General features: G+C 61.2%; 2 protein-coding genes across 7 annotated transcripts in view; one reads left to right on the top strand and one right to left on the bottom strand.

The window, feature by feature from the left end:
- On the bottom strand, window positions 1–6,070 carry LOC120599340 (SH2 domain-containing protein 7-like). Of its 2 annotated transcripts, none has more exons than XM_039858362.1 (6): window positions 5,449–6,070; window positions 4,124–4,243; window positions 3,415–3,580; window positions 2,969–3,181; window positions 1,378–2,031; window positions 1–104 (listed from the first exon to the last, which is right to left on the bottom strand). In XM_039858362.1, exons 1-6 carry the CDS (start codon window positions 5,622–5,624, stop codon window positions 54–56), a joined length of 1,380 nt encoding a protein of 459 aa, XP_039714296.1. In that variant the 5' UTR covers window positions 5,625–6,070; the 3' UTR covers window positions 1–53. The 2 variants fall into 2 exon arrangements, with proteins under 2 accessions (XP_039714296.1, XP_039714297.1); XM_039858363.1 differs by having other exon boundaries at window positions 4,124–4,213.
- A 4,066-nt stretch (window positions 6,071–10,136) lies between these two features.
- TBC1D2B (TBC1 domain family member 2B) overlaps window positions 10,137–19,883 on the top strand; it is a 43,283-nt gene continuing 33,536 nt past the window's right edge. For 2 of the 5 annotated variants that reach the window (XM_039858351.1, XM_039858338.1), the window contains exon 1: window positions 10,137–10,466. In XM_039858351.1, the coding sequence (XP_039714285.1) occupies window positions 10,137–10,466 (330 nt within the window). Of the gene's footprint in view, window positions 10,467–17,308; window positions 18,027–19,883 lie in introns of those variants that run through there. The other 3 variants (XM_039858340.1, XM_039858339.1, XM_039858348.1) reach the window with 2 other exon arrangements.

Genomic DNA, 19,883 nt, shown 5'->3' with positions numbered 1-19,883 from the left:
TCCCTGGCTGCATGACCGGAATCCCGGGCTGTGGGCTGCTGGAAGCCAGGCCCTCAGGCTCGGTGCTTCTTGTCCACAAAGAAGAACCTCCGGGGCTTGTCAGGCTGCACGGAGGGACAAGACGCTGCAGCCAGGGCCCCTGGACAGGGCAGGGTGGCCGGGTATGGGAGGTCCTTCGGCATGGGGGGCGGGGGGACCGGTGGGCTTTCCACCAGGCCCCCTTCCCTCCCCGGAGGGCCCTGGGGCCCCCTAATCCCCAGAGCTCTTTGCCTAGCCAGGTCCTGGGACGCAGGAGTGCCCTCGGTGTAGTGGGGTGGGGCTGTCCACGGCGCCACCAGGGACCAGGCAGGACGGGGCTTCGCAGCCGGGGCAGAAGCAGACACGAGATGTGGCTCCTGTGGTTCCTGGGGCTGACCGCCCACAGTCCCAGGAGGCCGCCCCGTCCCGGGCGTGTGGGCACAGCCCGGCCCCTGGGGCAGCTGCCAGAGCTTCCTGTGAAGTCCCCTTAGCTGGGGGCAGGTTTCACTGTTCAGACCGGAGAGGTCCGCATGTGCCGAGGCCTGGGGCTGTCCCCATGGGGTGCACCCTCCCTGCTCATCCGCCCCAGCTCTGGGCAGAGGTTTCGGGGCTCAGGAGGGAACCGCTGAGCAACCTCCCCCCCGTCGCCATTCTGCTCCCCACTTCCCCCCTCCTCCTTCCTTATCAGAAACCCTCAGTATAGCAGCTCTGTTCACTGGAGCCATCCCGGGCTGTGTCCTGAGCACAAGCAGCTGTCCAGCAGCATCCTCTGGGCAGCCGCCCCTGGACACAGCTTGAGGACCAGCCACTCTACAGATGAGGGACTGGAGGTCCCGGGCAGTGTTGCTACATAAGAATGCAGAATGCCCAGGTAACTTTGAGTTTTCGAATAATTGAAAAATGATTGCAGTCCTTGGGACGTACTTGTGCTTGGAAAAAAATTACCGGTTGTTTATCTGGAATTCAAGTTAACTGGGCTCCTGGGTTTCATCTTGCTAAATCTGCCATCCTTCAATTGCCAGGGAAACCGTCTTGCCCAAAGCCACATGGCCCGGGAGTGGCTGAGCCCTGACAGGTCAGACCCGGAGCCAAGACCCCCTGCAGCAGCCAAGAGGGAGGGACAGGGAGGGACAGGGAGGGACAGGGAGTCAGGCTCTGCTGCAGAAAAAGACCTCAGAAGGACCTGGAAGCCTCCATCTCACACCCACGTCTAGGGCAGCCTCTCCCACCGCCTCGAAGCACCTGTCAGGGCTGGGAAGTTCTGGGCGCCTTGGGGCAGGGGCGGCGACCAAGGCCATGTCCCTTCTACCGCCAGTTGTCCCCTCAGGGCCGGCAAGCACCCAGCCCCCCCGAACCCACCTTTTGCGTCCGCCCGGCGTCCCTGCTCTTGGCTGCTGGGATTAGTTCATAAGCGTTCCTGGGCTCCGGGAGCTCGGGGGTCCCCTCGTAGCCACAGTCTGGGGATCTCGACAGCTCTCTGCATGTGAGACTGGCCCCAGGGTAGGGGGGCCGGGCAGAGCCGCCCCAGTGGACTGGGATCTGCTGGTAGGCGCCTTGGTCGGCCGCATCCCCGGCCTCCTCCGGGGCTGCTGTCTGGACGAGTTCGTAGGTGTCTGCACAACGGCTCTGGGAGCAGTGCTGGGCCCTGTGGCGCAGCTTCGGAGACCCCTGGCTCCAGGTAGCAGCCGAGGGTCCCAGAGCCTCAGAACTGGGGGGCAGGAGGAGGCTCCAGGAGGTGGGAGACACTGCAGGGCCCCGGCCTGGGTCCCCCGCAGCGAGGGCAGGCGCGCTCTGGCCCCCGTCGAGGGGGCTCCTCGGGGCCTCCTTGCCTGGGGAGCAGGCCCGGCTGCCCGCCGGCCCCTGCCCCTGCTCGCCGGACCCCTCGGCGCCCTGCCCCAGCCGCATCTGATTCCGCTTCCTCAGGTCCGCGTAGACGACGTTGCTGGTGCCTCCGAAAGACTCGTCCAGAAGGGAGGTGCTCCTCTTGGGGAGGGGGGGCACCCCGATGGGGACCTGGGGGGAGAGGGACAGAGCCTCGAGGAGGTCGTCGGGTGAACCGAAGCTCCGCTGAGCCGAGACCCGCCTCTTGGCCTCGGTTTACCCGACCGTCCCATGCGGGGCGGTCACGGCCAGCGGCCGCGCGGGACTGAGCACGGCCTTGCGGTGGCATTCCAAGTCCGGGGTCACCAGCTGTCCCCCCGCCCGAGCCCATGCTGCCTCCGGGGCGGCCCTCAGAACGGCCCCCCCAAGCCGATCGTGCGTGTCCATCCAGCAGAGGCAGGGCAAGCGCGCGGGGCAGGACGCAGCGGCCCGCGGGGGGTCACACGCCACGGGGAGCCGGCGACCGTGCTCCGCCCCACGGTGTGACGAGGCCGCGGTGACATCGGGGACGAGGATGGGGACTGGGACGTGTCGCGGGGGAGCGCGCCGTCAGGCCTGAGCGCCGAGCGGAGGTGGGGAAGGGGCTGTGTCCGCGGTTCGGGTGTCCTTCTGAGGTGACAGCGACGCAGAGAACGAGGTGCTGTGAGCGCGAAGCGTGGCTGGGAGGAGCGCGCGGGCGGCGGGAACGGCCAGGCGAGGCCCCGGCGCGGGGACGGACCCCGGGAGCCGCCGTGGAAGAGAGCGAGGGCTTGACTGACAGGCACCCCACTCTACAGTTTACGGAGGGATTTCTGGCGTTTCGCATCCGTTCTGTCATTGACGGCTTGCAGGAACCACAGGATCAGTAAACCGAGGCTTAGAGCGACGATGGGACTTACCTGAAGTCACCCAGCTAGAAAGGCCAAGCCAAGGTGTGACCACATCCAGCGGCCAGCGGCAGGCCTGGCGCAGGCGAGCCACCTGGCGGCCCCGGCTGGGCGGGTGCCGCTCTGGGCATGACGCTCACCCGCTGCAGCCTGAGGCACGGCGTGGCACCCGCCACCTCGGTCTGGCGCCCAGGTCCCCTCACCTCCATGCTCTCCTCCCCCGACACGTTCCTGGGACGCCCATCTGGGTTCTTCCTCGTGGGCAGGAAGGACACCTGGGGCTTGGGCGGGGGGCGGGGGCTGGCGGCCCTGTCCGCAACCTCCGTGGTGGACGCCGTGGCCGGCGGCTTTTCCAGGCCCCGGCTGGGCTGGCGAAGGCCCAGCGTGATGGCATCGTACAGGTCATTGTCCTCTGGCTGTGGGCGGTAGGGGCACAGCAGGCGTGTGGTCACACACCCCCTGCCGGCGAGCCCGCCCGCCAAGCTGGCTGGCAAGGGACTGACACACGCCCACCAGGTCCCTGAGCTGGGGGGACACACGGCCTCCCCTTCGTCTCCCCTTCGCGAGGGACCCGGGCGGCAGTGGATGGGGAGGAAAAGGCACGTGGCCCCCGCCTGCCACCCCTGCCCCGGGGAAGAGGCGTGCCTACCCGGGGACAGGCAGCAGCCAGCGTCTCCCCAAAGGGCTCAAACTGCACATCCTGGTAATGCCGCACCAGCTCGGCCAGGCTGCCGTGGCTGCGGGTGTCCCCCGAGACGAGGTAGCGCCGGTTTGAGAGCTGGGTGATGACGAAGTGTCGGCAGCGGTCACCCCCCCTGCAACACAAGCGCTTGTGGCCTGAGGCTGCTGATGATAAATACAGAGTGAGGTCCCCCCCAACCGTGCCCTTGTCCGAGGCAGCCTCGCTGGTCCACCCTGATCCCCCACACTGCTGGCAGGTGGAGTCCAGCTCCTTTGCCCACCCACGCCGGGCACCCCAGGAGCCGCTGACACCTTGGCCTCGCGCCTCTGCACCCGTGCCCATGCAGTCCCTGCTGCCGGGGATGCTCCCCAGACCCCAGCCGCACCTCCCCTCTGCCTAGTTCGCTGCTGCTCTTCCTCGATGCTGGGCTCGGAGCGTCCCTCCGGGAAGCTTGCCCCAACCTCTCATGGCAACCCCCTCTGACAGCTGGGTCTCCATCCCAGCAAATGGCCAGCACCCCTCAGGAAATGTCTGGCAGGCACGGGGTGCATGACAGAGGGAGCCAGGGCCCTGCGAGAGCTGGGCGTCTAGGCTGGTGGGGCCTCCAGGCTTATCTGCGGGGCTGGTTCCAAGAGCCCGAGCCGGCCAGGCCCCCGCAGAGGGCTCCCTCTCTTACCTGTAGGACAGGATGTAGCCGGTGGCCCGGTCACTGAGGCGGATGAGGAAGGAGCCAAGAGCTTTGTCCCCGAGCAGCTGCTCCGTCTGCCTGGGCAGAGGACGTGCCATTAGCTGGCGCCTGTGTGGTTACGGCAGCAGGAGTAGCCTTACCTGGACCAGCCTCGGGGGCCCTGCTGGCCATGTCCTTGGGTGCCAGACCCCCAGCCTCTACAGGGGCCTCCCACAGACCTTAGGCGGGTCTGCGGTCTGCCTGGGCTCAGTTGAGCAGCACAAGACTCAATCTGGGGCTGGGCTGGCGTCCTGAGGCTACAGGTACCCGCCCCCTCCCCACCCACGGCAGCCTCACCAGCAGGCACAGTAGCCACTGACCCCGGCCACCCCCTCTCCACCTGAGTAGCTCTGCAGCCGTGGTGGGTCCATACAGCCGCGGCGTTTAGGTTTGTGGGGCCCTTGCTCAGGACCACGGTGCAAGGTGGCGTAGGGTGTGCACTGAACGAGCGTCCCCGTCTGCAGCCTGGTCATAATAGCGCCTCGGAGGTTCCCACCCCCCTGCATGTCCCCTTCAGCCCTGGGCTGCTGTGGATATTTCTAAATGGTGCCAAGTATTTTGGAGGCACGCTGGACAATTCCAGCTGTCTGCTTGGGCAGCACCGTCACCCGGTTACTCACCAAATGCTAGATGCCCCCTCTGTGCAAGGCCAGCCATAAAATCTGCAGAGCCCCGCACTAAATGCAAACGTGGAGCCCCTCGCTCGAACAGCAAGACTGTCGGGAGAGTGACAGCATGCCTCGAGACCAAGAACAGGCTCTTCCGAGCCGCGGGCCCCAGGCGACTGTGCGGGTCGGAGCTGTGACGCCGGCTCCGTGCCAGGCACTGTGCCAGGAGGCCCGAATGACCAGCTGGATTTGTCTTTCATCCAGTGCGTGGGCAGCTGGGAGATCCAGCCCAATCGGAAAGCTGACCCCCCACATCTTGGCCTTTATTTCTGGTGTCACTATACACTCAGGTTTTCCTGGGACAGTCCTTGCTGAAAACAGTTCCAGCCTGTCACGAATGGTGCTGGGTCTGGATGATAAGCAGCACTGTCCCCTAGGGGTTTGTCACGTTGTTCGCAGCTGGTCTGAAAGCATCCTGCTCCCACGGCCCCTCTGAGTCCTGGCCTATGCACGGAGGGGCCGGCCTGTTCCCCCCACCTCCTCCAGGGGTCCCTGCCTAGCCCAGGGAGAGGGCAGGAACTGGGCTTGTCCCAGAGCCCCCAAACCGTGTTCTCGGCGCCTCGGGGCTGTGGGCCATGCTGAGCGTGTGGACAGGGCCAGCCTTACCTGCGGGTGATGAATCCGTGGAACCAGGGAGGCAGGGCTCCGTCCTGCAGAATGAGGGGGGCCTGCGTCTCCATGAACCACCTCAGGGCCAGCTCCTGCAGCTTGGCCAGGGCCTGGCCGTCCGCTGCCCCCTCGAGCCCCCTCCCCAGGCTGAGCTGCCTCGGGCCGCCCTCCATCTGGCCGGCTCTGGAGGGGAAGCAGAGCCCAGGCCCCTCGCCCCTATATCTGTGTGGCCCTGCTCATTTGCCTGAGCCCACGCCCGCCCCGACCGCTGGCAGCACACAGAAGCCCCATTGTCGCCTCCGGGCCGGTGGCTGGTTCACTGCTATCACGCTTTTGGGGCGGCATCTTGGCTGGCTGGAGACACTGCGGGCAGGGTCACCTTGCTATGTCACCTCTAGCAAATGACCTCCAACCAGCAGATGAGCTGCCCCCTGGACTGGCCTTTCTCCCCAAGCTGCTGTGCTTTTCATGGCTAAGACCAGCCTTGGCGAAGCCCACAGTGATGCCGCCGTCAGCAAGGCGAGGGACCTGGATTCCACGTGCTCTCCCTCCCCGAGGCCACTTACAATCTGGCGACGACGTTCTGTGCCGATGAACCCCTCCTTCCCTTCGGGATGTATGTCCTAGTCTGTAGGTCACTGCGAGGACAAATGTGATAGCATCGTGGTTAAGATGAGGGGAGGTCTATGTGAATCCAAGAGGGCGATACCAGTCAGGCGGTGGTCGCCTGGGCAGGGAATGGTGACCGGGGCTGCCGGGGGCTGCCGGCGTCTAGTTTTTGGTCTGGACGGCGGGCTAGATGAGCGCGTTTGCTTCGTGAGAGCTCGCGGAGCTCTGCACTCATGGGACGTGGCTACAGCCACATTTCCTTGGTTCCAATTCCGGCTGACGAGCTATGTCACCTCTAGCAAATGACGACAACTTTTCTGGGCTTCGGCGTCTTCATCTCTGAAGCAGGGACAATGACGTGAGCTGTCGTTAGGAAGGTGTTAAGTCCTTAGGCAGTGTCTGAAATTACACAAGTGGTCAGGCTCAGCCATCGCCTTGGCGATGATGGCACCGAGGGTGCCGGCCTAACAACCGTTTCTGTTATGGCCGCTGCTACGACTTCATCGTGGCCACCTCCAATCGAGATAAAAACGCTGAGGGCGGCTGTGGGGTACACGTGATTTAGGGGAACGGGAAGGGCCTGAGGCCAGCCCATGACCTCAAGCTGGTCAGCTCCTTCCCCATCTGGGGTGCCCACGGGCCCCACGTGGGGAGGGAGTGAAGCACGGCAGTCCCCGCTCTCTGCTCGGGGTCATGCGCGTGGCAAGTGTTTCCGGGGGGTCAGCCACTGGGAACCTCACTTTTATAAACAATTTCCAGCCTTGGAAGTGGGGTGTCCACTCTAGCCAGGGGACATGGAAGAGAGCCACCGTGCTCGTAATGGCTAGTTGGTCTTCCCACCACAGATATAAGCCAGGGATATGCCGAGGTTGGAATAGAAAGCCCAGCCTGAAGCTGACAAGGACTAGAATTTTCTATGTGGGGGTGGATGGGCGGGCAGCGGATTGCATCTTTGTCTCCCCTGACCTCTGATACTCAGCACGCCCTGTGGCTCTGTCATTAACAGAAATCACACAGATTTCCAAGTCATGTTCTAGTGGTTGCAGACATCTTGAGACATCGTTTTTCTCAGCCTCCCCTCACAATTACAGTAATTAGACCCAGTGCTGGATCTTGTTATTTAACATGCAAATAAAGAAGTTTGGAGTAAGTTCACAAACATTTTATTAAGTCCGTTTCAACGTAATTGATTTCCACTGCGATTCCAGGCATTTTATCTTGTGTATTTAAAAACTCTGTTCCGAGAAGTGCCTGGCATCACCAGGCACCCAAGCGGTTCCCAGCACGAAGAGGCTGAGGAAGCCGGGGTCTCCCCCGGAGTCCGGCTGCTGCCAGCGTAACGTCCTGGAAGTATTCAAATACAAAGAAATGTGTTTCTGTAATTTTCCATGAGGCGTCCTCTCGAGACCTGCTCGGCTGGATAATTTTAGGAGCGGAACCTGGGCGTTTGCATAAGAAAACAAAGGCTCTGTGTAGGAGAGGGCCAGGACCTAGGACAGCTCCTGCCAGGGGCGAAGGTCTAGATCAGGCGAACAAAGGGGGTGTGTGTTTATGCATATCCAAGTAAATATATATGTTCTTTTCTTCCTCTCTTTCTTATGTTAAGGTGGCACACTACGCAATGCTCTGTACCTTGCTTGGTAAAACACACTGAGCTATTTTGTAGCCTCTTCCATAAGAGTATAGACAGGAGGTGCCACCCTTTCTGTTACGGCTGCTTAGTCTTCCTCCGGATGGCCGCGCTATGATTTTTGTAACCGGTCCCCTGTCGATGATCATTTGGGCTGTTTCCAGGGTATTTTCATTTCCAGCACTGGGGCACTTCGTGCAGGTTTAACAAAGCATGAGAGTCAGTACACCCACAGGACACATTCCCGAAGCGGGACTGCACCGTTACAAGGACATTTGCATTGGGAATTTTGATAGAAAATGTCATTAAATATTAAGTGAATGACTAGAAGAATGGACGATATTTTCCTGCCGAGTCGTTTTGCAAGAAAAAGTGGGGCAGGGGTCTGATGTGGGTCCAGAAAGTCACCGACGCTGCTGGGACTCTTTCGGCCCCTCGATGTCACTGAGCGAGCTAGTCCTGTCATCTGTGGAGCTGCTGGGGCGGGAGGTAGCACCCAGAGACACCCCTTCCATCCACCCTCCCCACGAAACGCAGCCTGTTCTGTCTTATTCGCAGGTAGTGGGGATTCGACGAGGACCTTTAGAAATATCTGAGACCTGAAAACAAACAAGAAATAAAAACGCACGCCAGCATTGGCTCCAAAATCTAAAATAAGCAAAGCGCAAACTCACAACGAACGAACGTATCAGTAAATGTCTACGCAACAACACTGCGTCAGCTTCGTCCGGTGCTTATAAAAGTTCCATCCTGTCTGAACACGGTTCGGAGGTCACATGGTCTTATCTCACGAGGATCACCCAGCGTACAGGGAAACTGCCCTGCCAACCTCCCACCGTCAGCAGCCCGGAGGGTGCCCAGGCCCCTACCTGTCCCGGCCCTGGCCTGCCGGCCAGCACCTCAGATGCCCTCCTCCTACGAAAGAGAAGCACGAGGCGTGTAGATTTGCCTGCCAGTTTGGTAGGAAAATGAGGCCTCCTGGAAGCTGGCTCCCGCGTGCCGGGGCTGAGAGCTGCTTGCAGCGGGAGCCGACCAGGTGTAATGCTTTTCTGAGCCTCAGCATCACGGCAGCAGGTGGAGGCAAAGAGCCAGGGCTGGGCTGTTTGTTGAATGAATTAGCTACCAGACTGAGGTCTTCCACGCTTCAGGTGCTGTGCTGGGCGCTTTGCACTTACTACCTCATTTAAGCCTCACGGCAGCTCTAGGAGGTAATTGCTATTATTATGCTCGTTCTACGGATGAGGAACCTGAGGCACAGGGCGGCTGGGTGATCCACCCAATGTCGCAAAGCCCCTCCCTGATTTTGGAACTCTCTCTTGGCCTCCAGGGCCCAGTCCATTCCTCCTGCCCCATCAGGGCAGGAAGTGTGGAAAGCAAGTTCACTGCCCAAAATTCCCCCTTTCCGTAAACAGCAGCTACTTCCTCTTGGGTCGGCCACTTCCTCCTGGTCACTGGGTTCCAGAGAGGCTTGCGGGGGCAGGGACTCACATGGGCACACAGGGCAGGCCCCCTGCACCAAGCGAGCCTGCACTGGACACAAGGGAGGGACACGGGGTCCGTGTAAAGCTGGTCCCTGACCACAGCACGGTGACATTTCACCTAAGAGACTTTGGGAACTGCAAAATGTCAGCGAGTCATCTCAGAAGGGTTCCAAGGAATTTAGAGCCACCAGAGGCAGCCCCCAAATTTCCATGTAGGAGAGCCTTGATAGGGTGATCTGATTTAAAAAGGGCGGGAACTAAAGTCCCACTTGTTTAGAATTTTATCTAACTATAAAAATTGAAGACGGTGGGAGGAGATAAAGCCCCATCCTGGACCATCCCTCCAGCTCATGGTCCCAGGAAAGAGGGGCGAGACAGTGCAGGGTTTGTTTACGAAGCCATCAGCACCCCAGAGTGGCCTTGAGAGAGCTGGCAGGGCCAGGGAGCGCGTGTTCGTTGAAGTCGGTGCAGGACTGAGGTGTGAAGAGGCGGGCGGGGGGCCTGGCTTTCATCCCCGCCCTCTGCAGACACTGACCGCGCGCCCGCTCGGCGCGGGGCAGCGGGCTCTCTCTCTCTCGTGCAGTGCGGGCCAGAGGCTTGGCACACCGTCTCCTGCCGAGCTGGGACCCAGGGCGTTCGGGGGACACTCGGGTGGGTTTCGAGGCCTGCGCACTCCCGGATAACGACGCACGACGGTGCGCACACGAAAGCGGCGGGTCCAGGGGTGGCGGGCGGGAGCCGGGCTGCGGGGCTGCGGGGCTGCGCGGCGTAGCGCGCTGGCGCCGCGCGGGCGGCGGGGGCGGACTACAGGTCCCAGGCGGCTTTGCGCGCACGGCCGTAGGCGTGGCGGGGGCGGACTACAAGTCCCAGGCGGCCTCGCGCGCGCGGGCGTGCCGGCGGGCCGGGGGAGGGCGCGGCCGCGGCGGGGCGGCGGGCGGCGGGCGGCGGTGGGCGCGCGGCGGGCCATGCCGGGGCCCGGGGCCCGCGCGGACGAGGGCGGCGGCGGCGGGGAGGGCGCGGGGCCGGGCCGGGAGCCGGCGCGGCTGTGCGGCTACCTGCAGAAGCTGTCGGGCAAGGGCCCGCTGCGCTGCTACCGCACCCGCTGGTTCGTGTTCGACGCGCGCCGCTGCTACCTCTACTACTTCAAGGGCCCGCAGGACGCGCTGCCGCTCGGCCACCTGGACATCGCCGACGCCTGCTTCAGCTACCAGGGCCCCGACGACGCGGCCGAGCCCGGCGCCGAGCCGCCCGCGCACTTCGAGGTGCACAGCGCGGGCGCCGTCACGGTGCTCAAGGTGGGAGCCCGCGCCCCGGGACCTGCCCTCGCCCTCAGCCCGCACCCCGGGACCTGCCCGCCCACGTCCCTCAGCCCGCACCCCTCAGCACGCGGCCCTGCCTCGCCCTCAGCCCGCACCCCAAGACCTGCCCGCCCACGTCCTCAGCCCGCACCCGTGGCACGCACCCCAGGACCTGCCTCGCCCTCAGCCCGCACCCCAAGACCTGCCCGCCCACGTCCCTCAGCCCGCACCCCTCAGCTGGCACCGCAGGACCCGCCCTGACCCTGCCCAGCCTAGGTCAGCCCATCGGACACTGCCCTTCCACCTCCTTTCTCTGGTCCCGGCTATGTTCCTTTCCCCACTTCTTCATACCCTGTCCCTGTGTCCCCATCTCGTGCCTTTCACCTGGGTTTAGGTCAGAGTGGATGCAGGCTACTCAGTCCCCTTACCCGGTGTCACCCTCGTCCCTGGCTGGGCTCCCCTGTCCTGGGAGTGTTCTGTGCAGGGCTCCCAGGGGTTCATGATGTAAGCTTGTTGGCCTTGGCTAAGTTATTTAACCTCTCTCGGCTTCGCTGGCCTCTTCTGTGACAGGGACACAGCAGCGGGGTCTGCCTCCAGGGGGGTTGGGATTAAGCGAATTGTATTCTAAACTGCTCAGTGATGGTTACTGTGCCCGTTGACAGAGTCCGAGAGGCCAGGGCCCTTACAGAGCATCCAGCAGTTCCCTCCCGAGTGGGCAGGGATGGCCCTCGCTGAGGTCACACAGCCAGGAAGTGGCAGAGCCTGCTTTCCTGCTCCTTATTTTGGCTGGAGAGGTGGGACAGGGTTGCTTCTGCCCGCTCCGCCTCGCGCTTGGAGGCTTCCTAAATCTAGCGCAGGAGGAGTGTGTTTGCTGGGACCGTGCAGGAGCCTGGGCAGAGTCAGCGGTCCTGGTCCTGTGCTCAGGGGCCTCTCCTCTGGCTGAATTACATTACGTAATTCTGTCCTAGCGTCGTGTAATTCTGTCCATCTTCGTATGTTCAGAACGTTTCTTAAAAAAAAAAAAAAGAAATTGATTTCCAGGGGGGTTACTGACTCTGCAGGACTGTTTTGGTACGAAGAGTTGAATTAGGCACAGTTAAATAAGACAGTGCCCAGCGGGGGCCTGCTCTGTAGAAAGCTGGGAACAGAAGCACAGCAAGGCCCTTCGGAGGCGGGGCATCCAGACCTAGGGTTTCCAGTAGGGATTTTTAGTACAGTCTTTTCTTTTGAGCCGTGAGAGTCAAAAGTTTCTGGCGTTAAAAGTGGAAGTTAGCAATTCATCTTCCTTTTCACTTTTCAGGTCCGAGGACTGATTCCCGTAAGTGTTAATCCTTCGCTTTAGGGCTGCTGGGTCACAGGGGGGGACCCTGATTTTCGAGGGACATTGTGGGTTAGCGGGGAGAAGCCCCACTCAAACTTCAACTAGTCGTATTTGACTTTACAGATACCATTCCTTTCGACAGTGGGTTAAAAAGAGAGGAAAAGAAAAATCAGCATTTTGCTTATTGTGTTAGCATGTGTTTCTTATTTGAAGCGTCTCTCCGCCTTCTCCGGAGAAGCTGTGGTTTCGTTGGGCTTCCACAGCGCGTTCCACTGCTCGAGTCCTGATGAAAGCTGATGCTGGCATTTCTTGGTGAACTTCTCTGTCTGAACACCGCCGGGATCTGGCCCGGTGTTGAGTGGCCGCCGGCGAGGGGACGTGTTTTGCCTGCGGCCATGAAGCCAGACTCCTTGGAGGTGGAGCCTTTGGGACCAGCGAGTGCCCCAGAAGTGAAGTGTCTGGAGGCATCACGCGTTCCGACAGGGCTGCCTTTCTGACTTTGGAAATCAGTGGCCTGGGCTGGACAGGGCGTAGTGGATCTCCCTCTGCTGCGCTTGACCTCTGTCCTCCTCAAGCAGCAAAGGAGCATCAGGCCCATTTGAGCAACCGACTCTTTCCCGGGATGTGTAGGGCCCGGTACTAGACGTGTAGGAACCGCCACAGTGGTCAGCGGAGGCCGATGCTCCCTGTGTGTGTGTCTGTGGGGGGTGGTAGGGGTGCTGGAGGCTGCTTGCTGGGCTTTCCTGGGATCCGAGGCACGGAAGGCAGTTGTGGGTGAGCCGGCGCTTAGGGACGGACAGCGTGCGGCTGACGGGGGTGACGCCGAGCGGGCCTGCTCTGCCAGACGCCTGCAGTCCCCGGCGCAGGGAGCACCATCACGCGGTCCGAGGCTGAGCCCCCGCCGCCTCGCTCCCTTCCCTGAAGGCGTTCGGCGCCCCAGTGAAGTGCGTGTCGGTCTCCGAGTCCCCCACAAGCCATCAGTCATGCGTCCCTATTGTCAGCCCCCTTCCGTAGGAAGAATGCAGCCGCTCAGCGTAGCTACAGACGTTGCGTGTGCTAGTTTGGGTGTCCCGGTGTGTGTTCAGCGCCAGGTGTGTGGGCCGAGCCGGCCTTCTCGGCTGAGGGTGCCGCGAAGCCATCCGTCCTGATATCTGCTGGGGTCTGGCTGGACTAAGGCTTTTATGGAGATTTCACTTTTCCTAGGTTGTCATGGTTTCTGATTCATCCATTCGTTAAAAGCCCATACAGTGTCGTGTGTGAAATATCACAGTGGCTTTCCACCTTCCACCGCCTGTCACACGGTCCCCGTCACGGTGTAGTCTCCAGCCGTGTCCTGCCCCCCGAGGACCGCTGATTGTGTCCGCACCTCCCAGAACAGTGCCTGGCACCAAGTAGGCGCCCAGGTAGGCGTTTGTAGAGCGAATGAACAGCAGGTGGTCACCTAGCAGGCGGTGGTTTCAGTGTGAACTCTGACTCGTTAGAAGCGAGCAAACGTATTAGATGACGTGCTCGTCTCGTGACATTCAGGGAATGTAATAGCATCAGAGATCCACGAGGGACGGGTCACCCAGATTTCCAGTTAGTCCTGCACGTTCGGCCTTAGTCTGGACTCTGAGGACACATAGAGCAGATGCTTGACATAAAGGGCCATCCGTGACTGCCCTGCCCTGCCGTGGTGGCACAGAAACAGCCTGCAGTGAGTGTAGCTGCGTTCCGTAGCTCTGAAATTTCATGTAAGTTTTGTGTCATCAAATATTGACACAAAATATTGATTTTTTTTCCAAGCATTTGAAAATGTGAAAACTGTTCTTGGCTCGTGGGTGCGTAAAAGCAGGCAGCGGGCTGGATGTGGCCTCAATGGGGCTTCTGAGGGTGGACAGGTCTCCTTGGTCAGGCACCTTTACCCATGGGTCACTGGGAGACAGCCTTCAGGTTGGACCGAAACACACACAGTAACCTGCCCCCAGAGAGAAGAACCTTGTCGTTGAAGAAATGGCTCTCAGAGTGTGTGTGGGGGGGAGCGGCTTTGATTAGGAATTTTCAGTTCTCTTGGGGATTTACGTAGTGGGTCCTAAGGGCACTCGAGCGAGCGTTCCCCCACGTGCTATCAGGCCCCGTCGTCAGCTTTCGCAGGGCGCGTGCAGTAATGAAATGGTGAACGGGGCAGTAGCGATGCCTCTCGCTCGTGCCCGCTGAGTGGCCTGCCTCCCTGGGAAGCTCAGCGATGGGAACGTGCTGGCTGCCTGCACGGCCAGGCCCTGTGGGCAGCACCAGGCTGAGCTGGTCCCTGGGGAGGCTGCAGGTTTTGTGATTGCCCGAAAAGTAGAAGCTCACCGGGCAGCACAGGAAACGCTGAACCGGCTAGAGATTCAGGATGGGGTCGCCCCCAGAGAGGGTGTAGTCCTGCGCCGGTATTGGAGCATCTGTGCCCCCGCTAGGGCACAAGCTCCCCGTGGGCAGAGATCTGTCTGGGGTTCGCCGCGTCCCTGGTCTGATGCTGCAGGAGTGTCAGGCACGTGTCAGAGAGACGGATACGCCCGTGTCTCCGTGCGCGGTGAGTGCTACACTCTCGCCGCATGGTCAGAGGGAGGTTTGCAGTGTCCATTTATTCATCTAGCAAACATTTTTGAGCATCTGTCGTGTCATAAGCATTATGCTTTTTCTGCAGATACAGCAGTGAAAATTTTCCATCCGTTTAAAAACTGCAGTGTTAAGATTTTAAAAATAGATTAGCATTTGATATCGTCAGAGACTTGCAAGAGCTCTGGAAAAAAAACTTTGAGAGAAACCGTATCTGCCTGTAGCATTCAGCGTTGGGAGTAAACATCAAATGTCTGCCGGTTTCCGATGCTGAGGGAGGTCTGGCCTCATTCCACGGTGGACAGGCGGAGGGGGGGTCCTGATTTGGATATGGCCTAGAGTCAGAAGTCTGTACTCACGTCATCATTTCTGTGGGCATCGCAGACTCGCGGAGATTCGTGTGACTGATTACCAAGAAGCGCTTCCTGGAGAAGGCGGGCCGAGGAGTTGGTCGGGTTCGCGGAAAATCGCGGAGCTGCTCAGAGGTTTGGTTCTTGGGTCTGTGTCCCCATCTGACGGAGTCAGCATCCTTCTCTGAGTTTGCATGCTTTGGACAGTAGCTTTTTCAGGCTGATCGTATGAGAACTGGGCTGTGGAGGTGAAGGGGCGGCTCAGAGCTGGGAGCTTGGGGCTTCTCTGCCTCTGGCCGTGTGTGGGGCTGGCCTTAACAGAAGGAGCAGACTCTTAGCTCTGCCCTCTGGTGTGTGGGACGCAGGCCTGGCCTTGGTGGGAGGGGAGGTGGGCAGGCCAGTGTTTCCAGAGAGGTTGATCTTGGAGTATAAGAGTTGTTTTTTGGCGGCAAACCAAGTTTTTATTTCCCGTTCCAGCCCTCTGGTTTCCAGGGAGGCAGGGCTGGCAGAGACGGTCAGTGGCGTGGCTTTAGGAACGTGATGCAGCCAGCCAGCCATTCACCTCACCCCACCCGCACGTAGTAGGGCGTGTTGCCCGCGGCTTCGGGGGCTTGTCCTGTTCCGTTCTGGGGTGCAATCAGGACATTGTCATTAAGTGGCTCTGAGAGCTGAGATGACTCCAAGGGTCACTGTGAGTCAGAACTTCCCTGCCTCCACCCGTGACAGGGAGGAAACTGAGTCCCACGGCTAGGGAACGGCAGCTCCAGCTCCAGGCCCTGCCCGGAGACGCGAACAGCCTTTCGCCGTGGCGAACCTCGCAGTCGGATGGTGCGGGGTTCGAATTTCCATCTCAATCCGTGCGCGGGAGATCAGGCTTGCTCGGCTTTATCTGTGGCACGCGGATGCTTAAGTCGTCCGTGTGGCTCTGCCGCGTGGTGGCGTAGACTCAGACCGTGCGGACCGCTGAGGCTGGGAGTGAACAGTGAGGTGCTGAGCCTCCAGGGGCCACTTTGGCAGTGAGCGTGGCACAGCCGAGGCCTGTGGGTCCCTGTCGGGGTCCTCCTGGGAGGCGCTCGCGGGGGCCGGGCGGGTCCTCCTCGCCCCGGCCTGAGCCACGAGCCGGCGTTTTCTGCGCTCAGCGTGCATTCTGCCACACGTCCCCGACCCCGGGCAACACGCCAGCAAGGCCTTTTCCATCCCACCGTTGAAAGGGCAGCGACGTGCTTCTCGTCCTTGCTGTGGGGAAGACGCCTCCTGGGGTCCTGCTAGAATACAGATCGGGGGGTTCCTGGTCGGGGTGGCACACCAGCGCGGGCCTCGGGATCTGCATTCCTGTGCGTCGTCCCAACCCCTCGGCTGCGGCCCTCTGCGGCCCTCCCTCGGAGGAGCACCGCTTCCCTCCCGATCATGACACACGGGGCTCCTTTGGCCCTGAAACCCCATGGGCCGACGGAACCGGACCGCGAGCCGGAGGCAGGGCCCGCATCCTCAGGCAGCCTCGCGGGTCCTCCCTGCACTGCCGCTTTGCATTCTGAGTCCCTGCGCTCCAGGGCCATGGTCTAGGGCCTGTCACCCCCTTCTCACGTTTCCCCGGTGGCCCCGAGACTTCTGTCACTTGGTCACCGGCACACCGCCACGTGCTCGGGTCCCTCGGGGCCTTCCAGAGAGGGAGCTGGAGGGCCTGGGTGTCTCTGGGGGAGCGAGTGTTAGTGATTGTCGCCCACCGAGCTGCTGGCAGGGGGGCGGTAACGTAAGGATGTGGGAGGGCCCCGACACTCTCCTGAGACACAGCTCTGCCGTCGACGATTGCTAGAAGCCCGCGCACTTCCCACACACGCCTGTAAAGTCACGGACGGGCGGCGGATTGCCGGGGCCGGGCCCTGCACCCCGCTTCTCTTCTGGGCGGAGTCGGAGCCGGCCCCTCCCAGGCCCAGTTCCTGAAACTTCAGGTTGAGTCAGTCGTTTCTGTGCCCACTCTAAAAACGAGCGAGCGCAGTGCCGTGTGGCGTGTGGGCACCGTCCCGGGCGGAGGTGGGTGGGGCGTCCATAGCTGCTGGCCTGGCCACGGCTGCAGGCGCTGCAGTGGCCGGAGCTCCTGAACCCTGGTTCCCTCTTATTGTGCAACGCAGAGCTGATGGGGAGCCATGGGAGTGCAGCCTGTGGTCACTGGGAGGCCACGTGCTCCCCTTCAACACAGAAAGCATTTGGACGGGCGCCCACGTTTCCTGCAGGAAGGACAGGCCCAGAGAGCGGCCTTGGCCTTGGCCTTGCCTCGGCGCAGTCTGTCACCCAGGTGGCTTTGCCCAGGCCGGGCGCCCCACGAGCCCAGCTCTCTCGTCGCCCCTCCCCTGGAGCAAGCGCTGGCTTGTCTCTGCTGTTTGCAGGTTCTCCGCTCCTAGTCTGACCCTGGTGGCTCATCCCTGGGAGATCGTTAAGGCTAAGCAAAGGCGTTAACTGGAGGTGGGTCCAAGCAACTGCCTTTCTCTCAAGGTGTCTGCTTTTGAGAGGAGGATGCTAACCTCAGGCCAGCCCCCCCGCCCCCGCCGCCCCCCACACGCACAAGGGGCAGGCACCTTGCGGGGAAAGGCCGCCCCCTCCGACTCCAGCTGTCCTAGAAAATGACTGTGGGGTCCAGGTTCCTACTCAGCCTTTGAAAGGGTTTGGCCTGGAATCCGTGCCATCGTTTCAGCAAGGGGAGCACGTGGCCACCGCGGTTTAAGCAGACCGGACGACAGCTGGCCCGGGCCCCTGCAGGAAGGACGTTTGTGCCTCTGCGCCTGTCCCTCTGAGGAGCCGGGGACCCTGTGTCACCACCCCCTCGGCGTCCACCGCGGGGCTGAGACGAGACAAGAGGCTGAGGTCTTCCCAGGGAAAAGCCACATTTTCATTTTCTGTTGGTTCTGGGCCAGATCCCTGAAGGTGGTTTCCAGGCTTGTGATTTTGAAACATTCAAATGAAAAGTTGGAACCTAAAGCTATTTACCAATATGGGGCTGTAGCCTGTGTCTCATCCGAGTTTTGTTTTGTATCATCAGGCTGCTTACGATATTCTCGTGCTTTCTATTGCTTGCTTTTTATTCCTGCCTGGTGACACCATGCGGGTGAGCCACCGTCCTGCGGCTCAGACTGCTTCCCACGGGCTGCCGGACCCCGGTCTAGATGTGGATGCTCCTTCACGAAGCTCCTGGCTCACGCCGTCCTGTCCTGGCTCATGAACTTGGTCGCCCCGCCTCCTTGGGGAGGAGCCCAGAATTCACACCCTAAGTGGTGACGGAGGTGCCGTCAGGACGCGTAGCACGTTGGAGGGGTGAGTGAGTGGTTCTGCGGTGACCTCGGATGCCCTCGCAGGCGGGCGGTCCGTGGGGTCTTGAGGCACGCCTAGAAGTTTCCCGGCGGGTGTTGGTGCAGAGGGGCTGGGGTCACGGGGGCGCCGGCTGCTGTGCGCCTGCCGTGTCTGCCACAGGCTGCCGTCCCTGGGCCGGAGCACCACGCCTGGCTGCTTAGTACTGGGAAGCCATCAGAGAGTCCGAGCATGGGACACGTAGGACTGGACGGCAAGGCGTAAGAAGAAGGCTTGGAGGGGCCTGAGGACAGCAAGGCTAGCGAGGGCGCCGCTGCAGAGGCCCGAGTCGACGGACAGGGTGGGGCTCTCTGGCTTTGAGGCCTGGCGGCTCTCGGACGCTGGAGGTGGTGTCCCTCCTCCAGGCCTGGCACGCACGGTCTCAGCCCTGCCGTTGTCAGGACTGTCCTGGAGCAGAGCTGTGGCTCGGCTTTCAGTGGAGCCAGCCCCCTCTGGTGAGCAGCCGACCTCCCACACCAACCTCCCACACCGAGGGGCCGGCCTCTGACGTGGGCGTGGCCGTGGCCTGTGAAGCCAGCCGCTTGCAGGGTTTCCAGTTGAACTTGGCTGTGGCTGGGGGGCCCGGACTTGAGTTTGAGAACAGCCTCAGGAGCTTCCGACCCCTGCGGACGGGTTCCGTGATGGGTTTTGTGCGGGACGTGCACTTCTGCCGCCCGCATAGCAGGGGCCACGGACGGCTTGAACTTTGGCTGTGCCCATGTGAGCTCTCGGTGCGGCCACCGTGCAGTCACAGCAGCAGCCACCGTGCCGGGCACTCTTCCACCTGGCGTGAGCGCCCTGCCTCTCACGGCGGCACGGGCAGTGGGCCCTGCCTGCTCACGTGGCCGCCACAGCAAGTGGCAGAGCCGCGTTTGACCCCGGGTGGTGGCCCACGATCCTTGGCCAGCGCGTCGCACTGTCCTCCAAGGTCGCCGAGCATCAGGGCTGAATTTATCTTCTTTTGTATCGCGACCGAGGCTACGATTCGTGACCCTCGAAATGTCGCGTGGACGTTTTACGCTCGCTCGTGCCTGCGTTTAGATTCTTTGGCCGCACAGCGCCGGGTGAATTGTCGTGGCTTTATGACACGCTCACCGGTGTGGCAGGGCAACGCCTCTTGCCGTATCTATTTTTTCAGAAATCTGAAAAGGTTAAACCGTAGGTGAATTTCATAATCTCTTTGCCGTGCTTTGAAGAACTTTTAGCATTTTGATTGGATTTTCCTTTTAAGTTTCTGCGATGCGGAGGAGTTCTTAAACGGATCCCTAGGTGTCTGTGTCATGGTCGTAACTGTGGGCATGGTTCTCACGGCCGGCGGCTGGCGCGAGGGGGCCGTCTGCTCACTGGGAGCATCTCGGAGGCAGGAGCTGCCGGGTACCGCCCAGCCCCGTGTGCCAGGTGTTCACTGCCGCTGGCCTGAGGTCACACTGAATCAGTATTTGCCGAGTGAGTGAGCAGACATTTCACGAACGTGGTGTTTTTCTGTCTCCCTTCTTTTGGGTTGTTCGAGAAGATGCCCAGGAACGGGGTCGTGGGTCGCAGGGGATGAGCATAGTTACAGCTTCTGAGAGGTGCTGGGTTTTGACAGGTGACCCTTCAAAGCGCCAGAGCCCCAGGGAGTAAGAGCTTGGACCGGGTGCGTAGTGAGGATGCAGTTAGGGGACGAGCCCTGGTTCCCGTGTGTGCTCCACCCCCCACCCCCACCCCGTAATGCACTGACCTGCCTAGTGGGCCCTTGATAAGTGTGTGTGCAAATGAATGAATGCGCGATCAGATGTCTTTACTGTGGGACTTTCTGGGCACCAGGGAGAGAGCTGAGCTTGG

This window comes from Pteropus medius, unplaced genomic scaffold (assembly GCF_902729225.1).
Source record: "Pteropus medius unplaced genomic scaffold, Ma_sr-lr_union100, whole genome shotgun sequence".
Classification (NCBI taxonomy): domain Eukaryota; kingdom Metazoa; phylum Chordata; class Mammalia; order Chiroptera; family Pteropodidae; genus Pteropus; species Pteropus medius.
Note: the sequence above shows the minus strand (reverse complement) of the source record. Positions and strands in the feature narration are given on the sequence as shown.

Excerpts from the sequence above, each read along its gene's own strand:
- LOC120599340 (XM_039858362.1), bottom strand. The coding sequence starts at position 5,624 with ATGGAGGGCGGCCCGAGGCAGCTCAGCCTGGGGAGGGGGCTCGAGGGG. Across the intron at positions 3,581-4,123 it reads GGCTACATCCTGTCCTACAG|GGGGGGTGACCGCTGCCGAC; the intron begins GTAAGAGAGGGA and ends CTTGTGTTGCAG. Across the intron at positions 3,182-3,414 it reads TGGCTGCTGCCTGTCCCCGG|CCAGAGGACAATGACCTGTA; the intron begins GTAGGCACGCCT and ends TACCGCCCACAG.